The following is a 19,412-nucleotide window of genomic DNA, read 5'->3' as shown; positions in this document are numbered from 1 at the left end:
CCCTGGTGGCTACAGATGAGCAAAGCTGGACTGCAGGCAGGATTCATCTGCTTGCTGCTTGTGCTGTCAGCTCCTGTTGTGCCTTGCTCCATCGCCTGCAGAGCCTCATCGCTCTGTCCTGGTGTGGGGAGCCACACTGCACTGAATCCCTCCTGAAGATGCTTCCTAGGATGCTTCCCTTTAAGATTTTGCGTTATTTCGGTCAGGCACTGGAACAGGCTGCCCGGGGAGGTGGTGGAGTCAGCATCCCTGAAGGTGTCCAAGAAACGTGGAGATGTGGCACTGAGGAATGTAGTTAGTGGGCTTGGTGGGAATGAGATGGTGGTAGGACTAGATGATCTTAGTGGTCTTTTCCAACCTCAGTAATTCTATGATTATTTGCTGAACACAGTGGAAAGGTGCTGAGATGCATGTGGTGTGAAGGGAGATGGAGAAAGTGGCAGCAAATCGTAAATGGGGCCAGAGGAAACCATCTCTGCAGCTGAGTGCTGGCCCCAGAGGACTAGGAAGGAGGAGGTGGTGGAGGATTGTGCCAGGAGGCTGTGAGAGCATTAAGTGGTTCTGCTGGGGAAGCCCTGCCCTAGCAGAGCCCTGGATGAGAGCAGTGATTCCTGGAAAAGCAAGGTGAGGAGGAGCTCATTCCCTGCTCAAGCTGCCAGAGCAGAGGGCCTGGGGGTCCTGCTGCCCTCTTGCCTGGCTGGGTACCAGTACTGCCTGGTGGACACCTGACAATCCCTGTGGTGGGTTTGGTCCCTTCCATAGCATGACCAGGGGCCCCCTCTGCAAAAAGAGCCTGCATAGGGCATCCAGCAGCCTCTGACTTGTGCAGAATGCAAGGTGTGGAATGTGGGATGCCGAATGGAGGATGTGGGATTCAGGATGTGGAATGCATGATGTAGGATGTGGGCTATGGGAGGCGCGATGCAGGATGTAGGAGGCAGGGTGCAGGACGTGGGATGTGGGATGCAGGATGCTGCAGGATGTGGGATGCAGGGTGTGGGATTTGAGAAGTGGGATGTGAAATTTGGAATGCGGGATGTGGGATTAAGTATTCATGATATGGGATGCAGGATGTGGGATGCAGAATGCTAGAAGCAAGACGGGATACAGGATGCAGGATGCAAGATACTGCAGGGTGTTGCAGGATGTGGGACGCAGGGTTATGCAGGATGCGGGATGTAGGATTGCGGGATTTGGGATGCAGAATGTAGGATGCAGGATGTGGGATGCAGGATTATGCAGGATGCAGGATGCAAGATATGGGGTGCAGGATACAGGATGCAGGAAAATGCAGGATGTGGGATGCGGGATGCCCTTGCAGCCCCAGCGCCCTCTGCCCCAACACCCCTCTCCAAAAAACAGTGTATCAGAGCGGGCGTGATGGCAACAGGCTGGGAGAGCCTTGGCACTGGAGGCAGCTGCTGGGGGAGGGCTGCAGGGGTGGAGGTGAGAGCTGAGCTGCAGCGGGAATGTGCTTTTTCATCAGCTCCTCTCCTCCCTCCCCAAATCTCTCATGACGCCCGCGTGTAGGTCACTGTCTCCTGCAGCGACGCGGCGTGTGGGCTCACCATCTGTGGCTGTTCTGGAGCCCACAGCCCAAGAACATCGCTCTGTGCAGACACCTCTCCTGCCGGCACCCGGTCCTGAAGCCAGCAGCACCCTGTGGGAAGTGGGAGCACAGGGTGAAGAGGGGGAGATAAGCTTTGGGGGATGAGCCCGCTGCGAAGCAAGCGGCTGTGCGAGCTGGCGTCGCTGCCAGTCGACAGGAGGTGGTGGGAAAGAGAACTTGTCAAAATAGCGAGAGATCTTTTTTCAGGAGATTGCAAGTTTGGCTGATGGAGATAATAGTGTTGAGGCGCTGTGCGGAGGGTTTGCATCCGTGCTGGTGCGGGAGGCGAGGCTGATGCCAAAATCAGCATGAAATGGGATAAAAACCATCTGCCTCTTGGGCTGCTGTGTGAGGCTGCAGCGGGGAAGGGCGATGCATTGCCCATCACTGCGTGCAGGAGCAGGACTGAGCTGGGGAGGGAGGCAGAGCGCCTGTGAGCAGAACCTGAATGAGGCTGAGAAGCCCTTGGGTGGTGGCTGCATGCCTCACAGCCGCAGCTCACTATTTGTTTGCTCTCAGCCACCTTCTCTGCCATGATAAGGGGCAAAGCCAGTGGCAATCAGTGCCAGGACCTGGGGAGGGGGTGCAAAGAAAAGACGTGATCTGATGATATGGGTGGACACTGAAATGGCCCCCAAGGAAGCTGGAGGAAGGTTCTGGGGTGAGAGAAATGGGGTGCTGTGACAGGGGGAGAAGGAAGCCCACAAAGTATCCTGTGATGGACGGGGGCTCCTGGCTGCAGGAAGGTGTTCCCCATGTCTGAGCATGGAGCCCTGGGTCTCTCCTGACCTGCTGCAGCTGGTGGCTCGCCAGGCCTGGCACTGATGGGATGACAGTGCTCCCCCTGGACAGATAACTGTGGAGCACTTCAAAGCTCTCTCCTCGAGGAGCACTCTGGCAGGCATTAGCTAAATTACCCTCTCTGTAGGGCCATTCCAGCTGGCTCCCTGTAAGCATTCTGCTCTCCAGCCTGCCCTCTCCCCAGTGCCTGTGAGACCCAGAACGGGGTCAGGGCCAGACCCTGTGCCCGAGGTTCTCTGGGATTGGTGCCCGAAGTGGGGACATGAGGGTACCCAAATAGTGGAACCCTTGCAGGGGCAGCATTGGTCTCCACTGGGATGGTGTCCCTGCAGCATCACCTATCCCTTCAGCATCACCTGTCCCTGTGCCCACCAACTCAGCCGCAGGGCATTTGAGCATCCTCACAGAGGAGCTTTTCAAGTGGAACGGAAATGCCTAATGAAGGCCGACTTCATTAAACAAAGCTGTCACAGGGATGATTGCTGCCTTCCTGAGCTGCTTTATGAACAATCCAGATGTGCAAGCAGCAAAGAGTGAAGAGAGGCAGCTGGGGAGGGAGCAGCTTCCTATGCCTCTGCCCTGCTGCTGAGGGCACTGCTAGGCATGTTTTGGGGGATAGATGTGAGGAGGCAGCCCCTGGGGTAGGGAGCAGCTGCAGAGCCCAGCCGGTTCCATTGCCGTATGTCCCTGCGGAGCGGAGAGCTAGCAGTGCTGGATCCAACCATTGCTTCTCACCGGGGTATGGATGGGTTGAACGGTGCAGTCAGGATTTGGCATAGCTTGTGTCCAAGCCAGGAGCTGCAAAACATTCTTGGGTGCTGTGATTTAGACACATCCATGGTGCTTGCAAACCAGACCAGCACCTTTGGTGTTCCCACTGCACCCCAGGTGGGCAGAGCCATTCCCATCCCACACCATTCCCCTGCTGCAAGATCCTTCAGGGAAGCTTTGTGCAAAAGCTTGTCCTCCCCAAGCCTGGAAACCCCATTCCTTTCCCCATCTGAGGGTCTGTTTGTGCTCCCTGGGATGCATCTTGCAGGAGGTGGACCGCAGGGGGGAGGAGGAAAGAGGAAGGGGGAGGGCACGGGGAAAACCCCGCAGAGCAACAGCCCCTGCATCAGTGGTGCACTCACCTTTTAATCAGCAAATAGTATGTTTGGGGTTTCAGGCGAGGGCCCCAGCCTGGTGTAGCCATAACAACCGCATTAGCATCAGTTTCAAACATTTACCAGGCAGACTGGAAATGCAGAGGGGGAGACTGAAACAGCAACAAAAAAAAGGAGCTGAGGCCAAACGGGGTTGATGGGAAAGCAGAGTAAAAGGGCTTTCTGCGCCTCTTTCATTACACCGTGAGGAGTCCCGCAGGGCAGAAAGTGCTGATTAAATAAAACAGCTCTTGCTGGGCTAAAGAGGCTTTTTTAGGGAAAAAGACAATGTCCCTGCCTGCTGGAGTCTGTCTGAGGCACTGCTGGCGGTGGCATCGTCTGGGTTTCTTCAGCACAGGCTGGTGCGGACTGTGAGATGAGGACTCTGAGTGGGGGGGTGGGAGCTGGCCCAGGGACCTGCTGTGAGCTGGACCTGTCCAGCACCTCCTACCCATCCTTCCTTCCCAGCACTGGTGTGGCACGAGCCCTCCCTCGTCCCCTGGCCAGCTGCTTCCCAGTGCCTGGTGCAGTGCAAGTGATGGAGCAGCCCCAGTATGGAGGGATGTAGAGAAGTGAGGGCGTTCCCCCCTCCCCCGGTTCCCCTGCAAACCCATTTAAGTAATAAAAATTTCATATTCTGAGCTGTGCTGATGCCCAGAGCACAAAAAGGCTTTGCAGGTTTTAGTCAAAAAAGAGAGCTGTGTCACAGGCAGGAGGCATCAGCTGCTGCAAGGACATACAGGGAGAGGGGAAGACAGGTCAGAGGAGGGATGACATACAAAGAAACCCAGTTTCTGAGGGTGATGTGTGGCCTTTTTGACATCCTGTCCTGTGGGATGGTGGTATCTGGGTTCTCCCACATTCCTGCACCCACAGACCTTGGCTGGGCTCTGACACCCATCTGAGCCACATCTGAGCCTGGTGGCACCAGAGCAATGTCATTTCTGTCCACCCATGCCCCAGCCATCATTTCTGCAGTGAGCCTGGTGCCAGGCCCTGGCTTATCAGCCTTGCTGAGTGTCTCAGAGCAGGCCAGATGGCTTTGTGTTGGCAGCTCACGTCTGCTGTGGGTGGTGTGCAGGCTGACCACTGCTACAGTGCAGATCAGGGCTTCAGCAGGGCAGGAAGGCCAATTCTCACCTCCCATGCCACATAGTGCTGTAAGCAGTCCTCTGTTACGTATTTCCACACTTGTCCCTCCTCTGTTTCCTTGATGTTCTCTAGGGGAAGGAGGTGGCATGGGGCCGGGGCTGTCCACTCGTGCTGCTATGCCTGCCTGTGGGCCATACCCTGCCAGGCAGACTGTGTTGCTCATAGGATCTTCCTCCTGCTCCTGCACGGCCTCTCAGTGGAGGCTGGTGAGGAGGATGCATGCTGCAGGGATGTTGTGGATGGAAGCGATACACTTTACTGAAGCAGCAATACATTTTTTAATACAACATAGCAATTTAACAAAGCTTGGTTATTTACTGCATAGGGGATAGGGTAAAACAGACTCACCCAAGAGACCCTCCTGTTGAGTCAGGAGGTTCAGAGCAGACCCCTTTGCTGTCTACACTCCTCAGACCAAGAGGTGAGGAGTCCAGGTGTGGCTGGATTCATTCTTAGTCCCACACTTGGTCAACAATTTATGTTTGAGGGATTATATGTTCACAGTCAATCAAGGATACAGTTTTAGCAAAGCTCACAGAGTTTACCAAGCCATTAGTCACTCCCTGAGGATCTGCATGACAAGGCATCTCTTGACGTCAGGTGTCAGGGATCTCTGCGCGGGCGTAACCTCAAGAGGTGTTCCTGCTCGAGGGGAGACGCTGCCGTGTGGGAGAGCTCGAGGCGCTCTCGAGCTGCTCTGCTTATGGAGTTCAGTGATTGACTCACGGGCATTTTTTGGCACGTGCTCAATTCAGCTGTTGAATCGGGTTTCTGCCACCAGTTCTTTCAGCCAGTATTGTGGTCGCTATCTGTCTTAGCAAAGACTTGAGTGTCATTAGTACTGTGCTCATTGCCTGAGCAAGGCTTTGGGTGTGACGGCCAGGCCAAAAAGGAGGCACTTCTGGGGGCAAGCAAACCAACACTCTCTACCCCAGGACTATAGTCAATTCACTGTACCTTTCACAAAGCGGTGGTATGGCCACCTCTTGCCTCTGTGTCCTAAAGGGTACACAGATGATTTAAGTGCTTACAGTTCCAAGGCATGTGAGATATTGCCATCCACAGCAGGCCAACAGTTTTAGCATAAGGTATTTCTATTAATTGTGTCCTACATTGTATCTTTTGTGTGGGTGGAGTTGGATGGGGTTATAAGTAGAACTGACTAAATAGCACCAGGATTGGCATTCCCTTTCAAAGGGGTTGCATTCAGTTGGTACTGTTCCTGGAGCATTGATTTGTATTTATGGACTTCAGAATACTTCATTTCTGCATATGACTACGGCTGAGAAGCTTTTTTTCTTACAAGTGTTTACTCTCATACTCCCTATACACTGAACACAGGCATGAGTCCCTGCCAGTTCTAAGGTTTTCTGACCACAAGTTAAAAGTAGCAGCATTGTTACAGAGCAGGATAGCAGCATGAGCGCAGCATTCCGTTTGCCATCCTGTGGAGGTGCTATAAAAGAAAACAGAGAATCAGCTTGGAGAGAATTCCAAACAGGTTACCCCATTAAAAAGAAACGTAAATTCATTAGCTGTTAAATTTTATGCTTAGCACCACGGCTATTCAGATAGATGGGCTACAAAGTTTAGTTAAAATCATAAGCACAGCATCAGTGGATGGTAATTTGACCATCACAGTCTGGCTTGACTGTAATATTGCCATATATTCTCTTTACTCTTTATTCTCTTTATCACTTTGGATAACATTGGGATTTGGGAACCAAATAATAGCCCTCACAGTATTTTGCCCTTCTGCTTTCTGACACTGAGTCACCTTAAGCAAGCCAATGACTACTTACTCCTGTGATGCTGTATCGATATTCTACAGAGTGTTTAAATAGTCTGATATAACCAGTTTGCCACATAGACAAGTTTTCCCTTCATTCACATGCAGAGGTGATGCTTCAGCAGGATGGTCTGCTTGTAGCCTCAGTCTTCACTGGGGCTGCCGGGGTACCCTCAGTAATGGGCAGTGCACTCAGTATTACTGAAGGTCTGTATGTATGGGCATCTGCAAGGTGCAAACTTGGAGCGTCCTTCAGTTAACTACGTACTGTCTGTTACTCCTGTTAGATGGGCATAGCATTGCATTTTTCCGCAGCTCCTTCTGGGGAAGCGATCCCATTTGGGATTGTTTCTAGTAAATCAATGATCCTTTGGTTTGCACTGGTTGTTCCTCATGTATTTTCTCAACTTGCTTGACTGCTCAGACAAAAATAGAAGTCCCTTTTCCCATTCAGAATATCATCGTTCTGTTTCCATAAATGTGGTTAAACCTGCTGTGTTGCTGGTCTCCTCACTCTTTTAGAAGAAGTTCCTCTGGTTAGGCTGTTCATAGGAAAGCTGTCTGTAAAAGTTTAGCATGTGTGGCATAAGCAATTGTGCATAAGATAAATAATCTGTTGTTCTTACAAACCCACTATAACTTCAGAAATTCCACCCTGTGCTGCTTGAAATTGGATAATTTTTAAATTATTATTTTTTTAAATTCAAAGAATGTAAGTCTTTAAATTAATAGAGTATAGGGTCTGTACAAAATACGTGTGTTGTAGCATCTCTGTTTGTACTGGGGTTGATATTTGAACCAAAGGACTTGGTGCCAAGGTCATCTGCTTAAAACTTCAAAACCTGAAACATTTTTCAGAACAATTTATAATTGCAAAGCAAGTGGTTGACATACATTTCTCGCCCAGGAGTCAGAAATTGGCTTTGGCAGTTTGACACACTTGCTCTTACTTCAGGCCTTGCAATTTTTCTCTTAGGGCGGGTGAGGAGTCCAGGTGCAGCTGGATCCACTCCTAGTCCCACACTTGGTCAGTGGCTTATGTCTAAGGGATTACATATGCACAGTCAATCAAAGATACAATCTTGGCAAAGCTCACAGAGTTTACCAAGCCATTTGCCCTGGTGGCCAAGAAGGCCAGTGGATCCTGGGGTGCGTTAAAAAGAGCGTGGCCAGCAGGTCAAAGGAGGTGATCCTCCCCATCTCCTCTGCCCTGGTGAGGCCTCTGTATCCAGTTCTGGGCTCCCCAGTACAAAAAAGACAGGAGTCTCCTGGAGAGAGTCCAGCAGAGGGCCACAAAGATGAGAAAGGGCCTGGAGCATCTCCCCTGTGAGGAAAGGCTGAGCGAACTGGGTCTGTTCAGCCTTGAGAAAAGAAGACTCAGAGGGGATCTGATCAATGTCTATAAATATCTAAGGTGCAGGAGGCAAAGGGATGAGGCCAGACTCTTTTCAGTGGTGCATGGCGATAGGACAAGGGGAAATGGCCACAAACTGATGCGTAGGAAGTTCCGCACAAATGTGCATAAGAGCTTCTTCCTGGTGAGGGTGACAGAGCACTGGAACAGGCTGCCCGGGGAGGTTGTGCAGTCTCCTTTTCTGGAGCTGTTCAAGAGCCGCGTGGACGCCAACCTGTGCAGCCTGCTGTCGGGGGCCTGCTTTGCAGGGGGGTTGGACTCCGTTATCTCTAGAGGTCCCTTCCAACCCCTACAATTCTGTGATTCTGTGATTAGTCACTCACCGAGGAGCTGCATGACAAGGCATCTCTTGATGTCAGGTGTCAGGGATCTCTGTCCAGGCGTAACCTCAGGAGGTGTTCCTGCTCGAGGGGAAACGCTGCCGTGTGGGAGAGCTCAAGGTGCTCTTGAGCTGCTCTGCTTATGGAGTTCAGTGATTGACTCACAGGCATTTTTTGGCACGTGCTCAATTCAGCTGTTGAATCGGGTTTCTGCCATCAGTTCTGCCAAGTTGGGGTGGGAGGAAGAAACACACCGTCACACTCCATCCCATGGGTACAGAAATGTGGCACAGTGACTCTCCTGGGGAGAGACCTGGGGGGACAGACCTCACTCTGTCAGCCCTGATTCCCACAGCCCCATGTCACCCATATCCAGGCCATAGGGAAAGAAAAAGGTAACAGAGACAAGGAGAAAGCTGCCATTGACTATTGGTCAGAGCCAGTCACAATGGCACTGGGAGAGACAGCCCCAGTACAGAGAGAGGATGGGGTGTCCTGCGCCTAAGCATCTCTTGCAGCATTTCTGGGCCATCATGGGTTGGGAATGAGGCTCCTTTCTGTGCAGCTCTGGCTGTGAGTTTTATGGCTGCCTGGAACATCACCAAAGGATTGATTTACTGTAATTCCTCTGGAAAGCAACATTTGTGATTGCTTGCCTGGAGATCTCAAGCTGGACTTAAACAACAGGATCCTAAAGAGGCCATGAATAATTGAGCCTAATAAATATTAATAACTCGCCTGCATGGTGGCAGGGCATGTAATTGCAAGGAGCGTTCTGGAAGCACAACTCAGCAGGCAAACGTGCACTAACAGTAGGAGAGGGGCAGAGCCCTGTTAACACTGATGCTGCTGGGCTATGCTTAGACATCCATGGCTGCCAGCCCTGCAGCCCGCTCCTGTGTTAGTGGGCAAGGGCAGAGGATGGTGCTGTTGGTCAGCATTTGGGCGTCTTTTGTGGATCTCTCATCCTTGAACTTGTCTTCTGTTGAGCCTGAGTACAGCTGCAACATGCACAGTGTATTTTGGCAAGATGTTCTGGGCTCCCAAAGCGAAATGATAACAAGGAGGCACAGTCTAAGCTTTGGTGACTCAAGTAAGTCCTTCATCTCCAAAAGACTGGTAAGGCATTGGAACAGGCTGCCCAGGGAGGTGGTGGACTCACTCTCCCTGGGAATGTTCAAGAAATGTGGAGATGTGGCACCAAGGGACATAGTTTAGAGGGCAATATTGGTGGTAGGTGGATGGTTGGCCTAGGTGATCACAGAGGTCTTCTCCAGTGATTCCGTGATCCTATGAAGTTTGGGTGTAAGTGGGTTTGGGTGAGTCAAGGTGTGAGTGAGAGATGAATGAACTTCTCTATACAAAAAGACAATGATGAAGAGTGCATGCAGACACCTGTAGGCTAAGTGATCTTCTGCAGGAAAAAAGGCCAAACTGATCACTCAGTACTTTACTGAGCAGCACCAAGCCATTGATCAGGCCTTGTGCAGTTACAGGATCCTATACAAAGTCACCTAGTATACTGGCTGAAATATAATTACAAAGCTCAAAACAAAATCCTGCCATTCTCCTACCGTGGGTGATCCAGGTCCTCAGCGGATTGCCTGCCTGAAATAATGCTCTGCCTGCAGCTTTGCCAATGCCTGAGTACACCCAGCATTTCCCTGACCTCTGCTTTTCCAGGCAGATGAGGAAGAGGAGTCTGGAAGGGAACACAAGCTCTTGCATAGGGGGGCAGTGTGTTGCAAAGTGTCATCAGTGCTGTGAGCAGTGTAGACACAAATACATGCAGGCTTTGCCAGAGCATTCTGGATTTTGCTATTCATGGTGGGAAGCTCAGAGAACTGCCTCTTCACAAGCCAGCATTGTTGCCTGATGCTGTTGTGTGAAGAAGCTGTCATGGCTATACAGAGAATTGGGACACAGAAACCTGTATTCTGGTGTTGGATTTTGCCCAGAGCCCTTCCAGAGCTTTCCAATTGAAATTTGCTGTGCATGGGCAGCTGAGAAGACCAGTGAAAGCTTGGCAGGGTTATTGTGAGGCTTCCTGCAGGAGCCTCCCCCACACCAAGTAAGTGTTTCACATTTCCCCCAAACTGCTTGGCTGTTGAGATTGCATCTTGCAAATGCAGTTTCAGACAATAACAGCTTGCAATTATGCAGTGCTTTCAAAACCAAGACATCCTGAATTTAGTTAATGTCTTTGTATAAAACTAGCTGAGGCTGCTGCTGGGATGCAAAGCTCCAGCCTTCCCAGAAGCTCACAGCTGGGATCATCACAGCCTTCCACTATGCCCTGCTGAAGGCAGTTCATCTTGGGTAAAGGGGGTACAGAATGTGTGGAGCCATGGACATCTCACATGCTCTCAAACCCAGGTGGTAATGAGGATTAACCATCCAACAGCCAAAGGATGGCCCAGGAAAGGAAGGCTCTGTGCTTTTAGGGGTGTGGTTGCATGGGGTAATGCGAAGCACAGCACCAGGATGCGATACTCCCCAGCGAGGGGCTGAGGAGCTGTGCTGTTGGGAAGGGTCCAGGTGTTATCACGGTCACCAGGAGGAACATGAGCCAAGAGAGCACTCTCCTCACTAAAAGGGCAAACCACATCCTGGGCTACATTAGGAGGACTGTGGCAAGCAGATCACGGGAAGTTATTATCCCCTCTCCTTGGCGCTGGTGAGGATGCACAGATCATGGAAGAGTTTCTCAAACAGCTCCTAACAGCAGCACTTCCACAGCTTCCTCTGTTCTTAACGAGATGTGAAAATACAGACAATGATAAAGAGGTTGCTGCAGGAGCAATGAAAGGGAATTGTAGCATCATGCCAAGGCACTTGTAGCTCTTGCTTGGGAGATAGATATACGGTCTTGAGAGTACCATATGGTTCTAGTGAGACATCTGGGGAGGAAAGGAGCTTTACACTTAGATATTAACTTCTCTTTTGGATGAAAAATTAATGAAAGTCTGGGCTGAAAAGAGCTTGCGTTCCGCTGTGGTCTCAGATACACCAAAATATAAGAATATCAAAATGCTTCCAGTTGCTCTTAGCTGCTGCGCAGCTGCTTCTCAGCTGAAAGGATCCTTTTTTCCTTCCCAGCTATGACTGATACAGGGTTTCAGAGGAGACCTTTGCTGGGTGTGAAGAGTTTGATAAAATAATTTGAGGAATGAAAATGTAGTGAGGGAGATTACAGACGATAAAGTTAAATAATAAGATGAGGTTTATGATTACTGAATTGCTTGCCTGAGCAGTGCAAAAATGTACAGTAAAGAGAGGAGTATTTCTGTAAGACATCACTTAAAGTGCTAGCCTTTATTTTTAATGAGAAGACTCCAATTTTCATGCATTTTTCAGGGCAGGAGGCCCTGAGAAAGTCACAGAGTGAGGCTGATGATCCTTAAACCTGCAATTTATGTGACGGTTGTAATCTCCTCACAACCGTAACTGATGAATATGCATCATATCATTTCTATGCATGGCAGAAAGTAACCTACTTCTAGCCCCAGGCAGGCTCCGCAGGTCTGTCTGCTTCTTCCTGCATCTCTGTACCAGTGGGGGGGCTGTGGGATTTGGAGCAAACTGGGGACACTGCAGAAAAAGCCTAAACTTGGTCTGTGATTTAAAACCAGCCCCATCCATAAATCCCAGCAGTGCCAGTAGCACTGCTCCATGCCTACCTCCCCTTAACACCCATTTAATGAGAAGTTTGGGGACTGCTGGGTGGGTGCAGGGAGGCTGACAGCCATCCCAGAGGCAGCCTTGAATTAACATGGTGAACTAGTGGCAGAGACGTGACAGAATCAGATGAGTGGCCAAGTGACAATCTACTGAGCGTTAATGGGAGTCAGGAATTAAATTCTGCTGGCTCATTAGCATGGGAAGAGGTGCCATCTGCCATGGCTAGCAAGTTCCCTGTCACTGTTTTGGTGGGGACTGCTTCTGTGAGAATGTGAGGAGACAAGATGGATGCACAGGAGAGTCAGTGCTTCACTTGCAACAGCTATAGACAATGTCCCTTTCTGACCAGGAGCTGGAATCAGTTTTTTTGGACTGGGTGCCCCAGAGCTCAGCAGAGCAGCACCTTGACAGCAGAGACAGCAAGTCTGGTTTACGTTGTTTGGCTGTACACAGAACATGTTTCACGGGCAACCGGCTGTGCCCCCAGTCCCTAGTGGAGACCCAGAGGAAGCCACCTTGGTACCTTGCCTTCTGTATGGGAAGCACCAAAGGAAACAGCAGGGAAAAAACTGCCAGCATCAGGCAGTGTCCCAGGTCCGAGCAACTAGCAGCAGGATGCCGAAGTCTTGGGCACAGACTGAAGGGTTACGGGGCCTGCAGATATTTCACAGAATTATAGAATCACCAAGGTTGGAAAAGACCTCCAAGATCATCCAGTCCAACCGTCTGCCTATCACCAATAGTTCTCACTAAACTGTGTCCCTCAACACTACATCTAAATGTTTCTAGAACACCTCCAGGGACGGTGACTCCACCACTTCCCTGGGCAGCCTGTTCCAGCGCCTGACCACTCTTTCAGAAAAGTAGTGTTTCCTAATGTCCAGCCTGAATATCCCCTGGTGCAACTTGAGGCCATTCCCCCTCGTCCTGTCACTAGTTACAAGAGAGAAGAGGCTGGCCCCCAGCTCACTACAACCTCCCTTCAGGCAGTTATAGAGAGCGATAAAGTCTCCCCTGAGCCTCCTCCTCTCTGGACTCAACAATCCTAGTTCCTCTGGCTGCCCCCCATAAGAGATGTGCTCCAGATCCTTTGCAGCTTTGTTTCCCTTCTCTGGACACGCTCCAGGGCCCCAGCGTCTTTCTCGTACCGAGGGGCCCAAAACTGAATGCAGTACTTGAGGTGCGGCCTCAGCACAGCTGAGTACAGAGAGATGATCACCTCCCTGCTCTGTCTCACTGCACTGTTTCTGACACAAGCCAGGATGCTGTGGGCCTTTGTGGCCACCTGGGCACACTGGTGGCTCGTGTTCAGCTGAGCAACATGCACAGTTTCCTTTTCCTCCACACAACTTTCCAGCCACTCTGCCCCAAGCCTGTAGCGTTGCCTGGGGTTGTTGCGGCCAAAGTGCTCGTGTTCAGCCAAGCAACATCCGCAGTTCCTTTTCCTCCACACAGCCTTCCAGCCGCTCAGCCCCAAGCCTGGAGCATTGCCTGGGGAGAATCAGAAAAAAAACAACAAAGTAGAACTTGTGGGTTGAGATAAAAACTAAGACAGAAAAAGGAAGGGGAAAAAAGGATAATAGTTCTGATTAGTAGGATGATGCGTGGTGTTGGAGTGTTGCATGCTGAAGCCACTTCTGGTTCTATCAGAATTCATTCATTCTTTAACCTGGGTACTTCTTACTGTAATACCGTTAGTAAGGTGTATGGGAAGCATAGGAATAATAATATGCAGGATTATACAGCAACTAATATCATACAGTTCAAATTATTGGCTGTTCTCACCTGACATCAAATCCTCTTGAAGTACACACTGGACCGCCCCATCCTTGTGCATTACCCACCACGTGCACCCAGGCAGGAATAACCCTGACTGCCTTGCCCAGCATGTTTTTCATGTGCTCTGCAGGGACTTGATCCTCTTCTACAGTACGTAGGAGGCTTGACTGGCAGATCCCCTAATGCAGTTGACTGGCAGATCTAATGCGGTCGATACATTGGAGGGAAGGGAAGCCATCCAGAGGGACCCATTCAGGGTGGAGAAGTAGGCCCATGTGAACATAATGAGGTTCAACAAGGCCAAACGCAAGGTGCTGCACTTGGGCTGGGGCAACCCTAGGTATTTATAGAACCTGGGGGAAGATCTCCTTGAGAGCAGCGCTGCGGAGAAGGACTGGGGAGTCTTGATGGACGAGAAGCTGGATGCGAGCCAGCAGTGAGCGCTTGCAGCCCAGAAGGCCAACTATGTTCTGGGCTGCATTAAAAGAGGAGTGGCCAGCAAGGAGAGGGAGGGGATTGTCCCCCTCTGCTCAGCTCTTGTGAGGCCCCATCTGCGGTACTGCGTCCAGGCCTGGGGCCCCAGCACAAGAAAGACGCGGAGCTCTTGGAACGAGTGCAGAGGAGGGCCACCAAGATGATCAGAGGGCTGGAGCTGCTCTCCTGTGAAGAAAGGTTGAGGGAACTGGGCTTGTTCAGCTTGGAGAAGAGAAGGAAGGCTCTGGGGAGACGTCACTGTGGCCTTCCAGTACTCAAAGGGAGCATATAAACAGGCCGGGGAACGATTGTCTGTGAGGGTGGATAGCGATAGGACAAGGGGGAATGGTTTTAAACTGAGACAGGGGAGATGTAGGTTAGATATTAGGAGGAAGTTTTTCACTCAGAGGGTGGTGACGCACTGGCACAGGTTGTCCAGAGAGGTTGTGGATGCCCCATCCCTGGAGGCATTCAAGGCCAGGCTGGATGTGGCTCTGGGCAGCCTGGTCTAGGGATTGGTGACCCTGCACATAGCAAGGGGAGTTGAAACTTGATGATCTTTGAGGTTGTTTTCAACCCAGGCCGTTCTATGATTCTGTCATTCTGTGATCCTATGATCCCCGAGTGGGATCTGCTGGTGCATGATAGAGAGTGTGATATACCCACTCAAAGCCACAAGTGTCGATGAGGTTATTTCAGAAGCGAGCCCTGCTTGACTGAATTCTCTCTGGAGTGCCATGTCCCCAGAAAGAATTTTTGCTTTTTAAGGCCCAGAATAGTCTTTTGGGTGGTGGCATGGAGCACGGGATATGTTCCCAGCCAACCAGTGGTAGCTTCCATTCTTCATTTGGGGTAGTGTGATATAATCAACCTGCCAGAAGGAGAGGGAGATGGCTTACCTGTTACAGTCGTAGGCAAAGCAGTTTTGGCCTCAAAAAAAATTCGTTTACTTTATTCCCCGCTAATAAAGCACTGGGATAGTGAGAAGAAAAAGCAAACTAAAAGCACCTTCCTGCTTTACCCTGTGTCTTCCTCAGGTATCTGAAGTGAAGATGGCAGCGGCACACCGCAAGGATGGTGCTGGTTCCCAGGCTGTTGCACTCTTTCACCTGATGCGTAAGCTGCAATTTTTTGAAGCATTTTCTCATGATCCTCAGGTTGGTTTGTAACTTCTCCCACCACCACGCTGAGGGCAAGCGCTGGCTGGCTTCCATGTGCGCTGTGGGGCTGTGACCTCACAGCTGAGTCTATAGAAGCTAGCAACCAGCACGCTGCCTCTGCCAGTGCGGTCGTGACCAGCTTTGAGCGATGGCTGACGACAGCGTTCTCGATGTCCCTATCACCCTTTCCCTTCTGTACGACCTCATGTTCTTGGCATTGGGGGTCTCCCTGCTCAACATCATCTGGCACCTACTGGTAGGGGAGTTTGAGGAGGCGGTGACATGGGGCTGTGGGACTTGGGGCCGGGGGATTCGGAAGCAACTGTGCGGGTTGCTTCCCAGGAGTCTCACTGCGCCACGTTTGTGTGCCCGCAGGCTGGCAGACGACGCTTGCGATTGAGGAGATGGTGGCAGCGAGGAGCAAGAGCACCGGAGTCGGGTGAGTCTCCTGTGGGTCAGCCCCAAGCCCCAGGCTTGCCCTGATGCATGCCCAGGCAGGGCTGGGCCCATGAGGGCAGCTCAGCCCTGGGCCAGGACCTGGCACAGTGCAGGTTGGCCTGATGGGCCGAGGGCGTCCCTGGTGCCCACGTCCTGCCGTGGCTCAGGCCCCCTCCCTGTTTTGCAGGTGCCAAAAGACAGGCATGTGGGCCACGGTGCTGCTGCCCCAGCTGCAACCGCTGCAGCAAAGCTGACCAGGAGCTGCAGGAGCTGGTGCCGTCGGCGCGGCCTGAGCATGTGGCTACTCCGGGCCCTGACTTATGGCAGGCGGCCCGGAGGGACCTGGCGGAGCCGGTGGAGCAGGGCGGCCCGTCCTGCTGCTACTTTGCAAACGTCCAGAGCTCTCCCAGAAGAAACAACAACTCCATTAATGTGCACCGGGGAGCCTTGAGAGAGCCGGTGTCTGTCTTTGCCCCGGGACGTATGCGGACTGTCGCATCCCACAGGGATTGCAAAATCGAGCCCTGCTGGTTGGAGCCCTTTCTGCTGCAAGGTCTGGGCCCCTCTTCGCAGGACAGGGGGGATGCCATTGTGGCCAGCGTGTGGGAGAAGCAAGCGCAGGGGCTGGGTGCGTATGGCAAGACCACTGATGCATGCAGAGCTGGAGGGCGACCAGGCTATTTCCCTAGTCAGGGTCTCTGCCTGCCAGGTCTGACAGCAACGAAACCCACCCAGACAAAGAGTCAAGGTGGCAAGGCAGCCAGCAGAGCAGTAGCAGATTCCACCGGGGTCTGCTCGTCCAGCCGGCCACCAGCAGAGGACTGCATTGTGCGTGAGAACATCCTCCTCCCAGACGGGCGGCTGCCCCAGAGGCCGGATAATCTCGTGCACCTTCCGGAGTGGGCGGTGTTTCCACCAGCCCTTCGCAACACCTACACAGACGCTGCGGTACTGGCAGCAAGACCAGCTCCAGTCCGAAGAGATGTTGGTGTTGGTACTTCTGCGAGAGAGGAGAACTTGCCGCGTTCCTTTGGTGTCCAAAGAAGCGCGGGAAAACGAAGCAGGCAGTGTGAACAGGATCAGGACAGGCAAGTGCTGAGTGAACACCGGCCACGTGGGGCCCTCGAGAGCTGGTGTTCAAAGGCAGGAAACAGAGAAGAGAAGCACGGTGCAGTCAACTCCTCTAGCCGGCCACCAGCAGAGGACTGCATTGTGCGTGAGAACATCCTCCTCCCAGACGGGCGGCTGCCCCAGAGGCCGGATAATCTCGTGCCCCTTCCGGAGTGGGCGGTGTTTCCACCAGGCCTTCGCGAGATCACCAAGGAGCTTCCAGGACAAACACCATCCAAGAGACGCACAGGGAAACCAAGTCAGCTCCCTGAAGACGAACAACGCTTGCAAGTCCAGAGGGAATGCAGGCCACTCAGAGTCGAAAACAGGGCTTCCACGGTGGGAAAAAGAGAAGAGAAGCACGGTGCAGTCAACTCCTCTAGCCGGCCACCAGCAGAGGACTGCATTGTGCGCGAGAACATCCTCCTCCCAGACGGGCGGCTGCCCCAGAGGCCGGATAATCTCGTGCCCCTTCCGGAGTGGGCGGTGTTTCCACCAGCCCTTCACAACACCTACACAGACGCTACGGTAGTGGCAGCAAGACCAGCTCCAGTCCGAAGAGATGTTGGTGTTAGGTCTTCTGCGAGAGAGGAGAACTCGCCGCGTTCCTTTGGTGCCCAAAGAAGCGTGGGAAAAGAAAGCAGGCAGACACTGCCACCAGAGCTAGGAACAGTTGTGCATGACAACATCTGGCAAACAGATAAGGCCATACATTGGTGGCAGCAGAAGGCCCAGCACCAGTTGGATTGTCCATGCATCCACCGGAAGATCCCCAAATCCACAAGGCAGTAAGACCACCAGCAGCAGCACCTTCAAGCCTGGCTAAAGAAGGTGACTGCAGGAGTGCAAGCAGCCAGTGTCCAAGCTCTGCCCTCAGTGACAGGAGAAGTGCAGAGCAGACAGGCAGGCCCTCCATGAACAGGCAGCACTCGTGGAGGCTGGTGGCACCCACACCCTCCAGCAGAAATTGTCAGGGTTCCAAGCCAGGCAGGGGAGCCACAGAGCAGCCCCCACGGCCACCCGTGGATGAGAGACTTTGTCAACCAAACCAGGGTCAACGCTGGTGGGACGACAAGGCCCAGAAGCCTTCTGCATTGCCTGTGTCCAAGCCCCAAGTGCTTCCAGGTGCCCATAAGACAGCGGGATCAAAGGGAAATGCAGAGAAGCCAGACCCGCCCAGCATGAAAAAGCTGCACCAGCACGTGCAGACGACTCCCAGGCATGCCGGGAAAGAGATCTGGGGCTCCAAGCCAGGCAGAGGTGCCAAAAAGCAGCCTCATGGGATCTGCTCCTGCTTTCTGCCACCACTGCATGCCACCAGGGTGCGTGGCATTCTCCTTGGTCCCCATGAGAGGCTACACTGCCGGTAGGAGGTGGCCCAGCAGGTTCCTGCGTTGCCCTTGGCCTCCTCCTCTTGGACTTCCCAACTTGAATACAGGGCAGCAGCACAGGCAGCACAAACAGCTTCAGTGCTGCCAGAGGAGGACAGTGGCTGTCAAGCCAGCGTCACCACTGTGGGAAGTGCAAAGAGCCCCAGCCCCATGCTACTTCCTTCCCCTAGTGCACATCAAGGAAGCAGAGAGGCCATGGGTGCCCACGGCTTTTGTCATCAGCATCCAATTGGCTCTGGGAGGGCCAAGCGTGGAAGGATGTAGCGGAGGACTGGGGAACAGACAGCTCGCAGCTACAGTCCCATTAAATCCTGTTTCTAGCCATCCTGCAGTGGTTTCTCTGTGTCTGTGAAGCGCCAGCGAAGTCATGGTGGGATGTGCCTGTGGGCCGGAGGTGGAAGGCATGATGGGATACCTGTCCTGCTGGAACCCAGGTCCTGGGTACCAGCCTAGCCTTCCCCCATGCATCTGTGAGGGTGGCAGATTGGCTCATGGTGATGTGGGGAGAGAGGGTGCACGAGGTTGGGTTGGCCATCACCTCAGAGTTGGCCATGTTATTGAGGCAGCTGATTGGAAGTAATGTCTCCCACCATTATTATGATCATTCAGAAAGGAATGATCTGGTGTGTAGTGTGAGATGGCCTAAGGAGATGGCCTTTCTTACCCTGGCTAGAAGCAGTGCTGACAGAGACAGCCTTGGGAGTGTAATTTCCTTAGTTCTTATTTAGTAAGAAATGCTGTAGCATTGTCTTGCAGGTGGCATGAAAGAGGAGTACCCTGGGACCACCTCTGCACAGTATCATTAGCAGTAATTTGTGAACCATGCTGAGGTCTAGGCAATAGTGATTCAGCATGGAAGACCACAAGAAACAGTGGGCAGAGTAAAAGAGGAACCTTGCAGTATGTGCCAAACCTGCTTTGGAATATTTGATGGATGGACCAAAGATGAGGAAGGGAGTGGTGAATGTGGTGTGTCTCACCACTTCAGGTCCTGCAGAGGAACAGGGGCATCTGTATGATGAGGGGTCCCCAGGGATCTCAGACCATGCTGCCCTGGAGGGGCCTGAAGGAGGTGTTGGATTCTTTACTGTCTGCAGCCAGGAAGAACTGCCCTCAACAGATTCCATCTGTGCTATGGCCACTGCAGGA

General features: G+C 52.3%; 1 protein-coding gene across 1 annotated transcript; it reads left to right on the top strand.

Annotated features, from left to right (window-relative positions):
• LOC110390358 lies at window positions 15,027-18,581 on the top strand. Its single transcript, XM_021381625.1, has 2 exons — window positions 15,027-15,580; window positions 15,700-18,581. The coding sequence occupies exon 2, from the start codon at window positions 16,246-16,248 to the stop codon at window positions 17,662-17,664; it is 1,419 nt and encodes a 472-aa protein (XP_021237300.1). The 5' UTR covers window positions 15,027-15,580; window positions 15,700-16,245; the 3' UTR covers window positions 17,665-18,581.

This window comes from Numida meleagris, chromosome Z, assembly GCF_002078875.1.
Source record: "Numida meleagris isolate 19003 breed g44 Domestic line chromosome Z, NumMel1.0, whole genome shotgun sequence".
NCBI classification, from domain to species: Eukaryota; Metazoa; Chordata; class Aves; order Galliformes; family Numididae; genus Numida; species Numida meleagris.
Note: the sequence above shows the minus strand (reverse complement) of the source record. Positions and strands in the feature narration are given on the sequence as shown.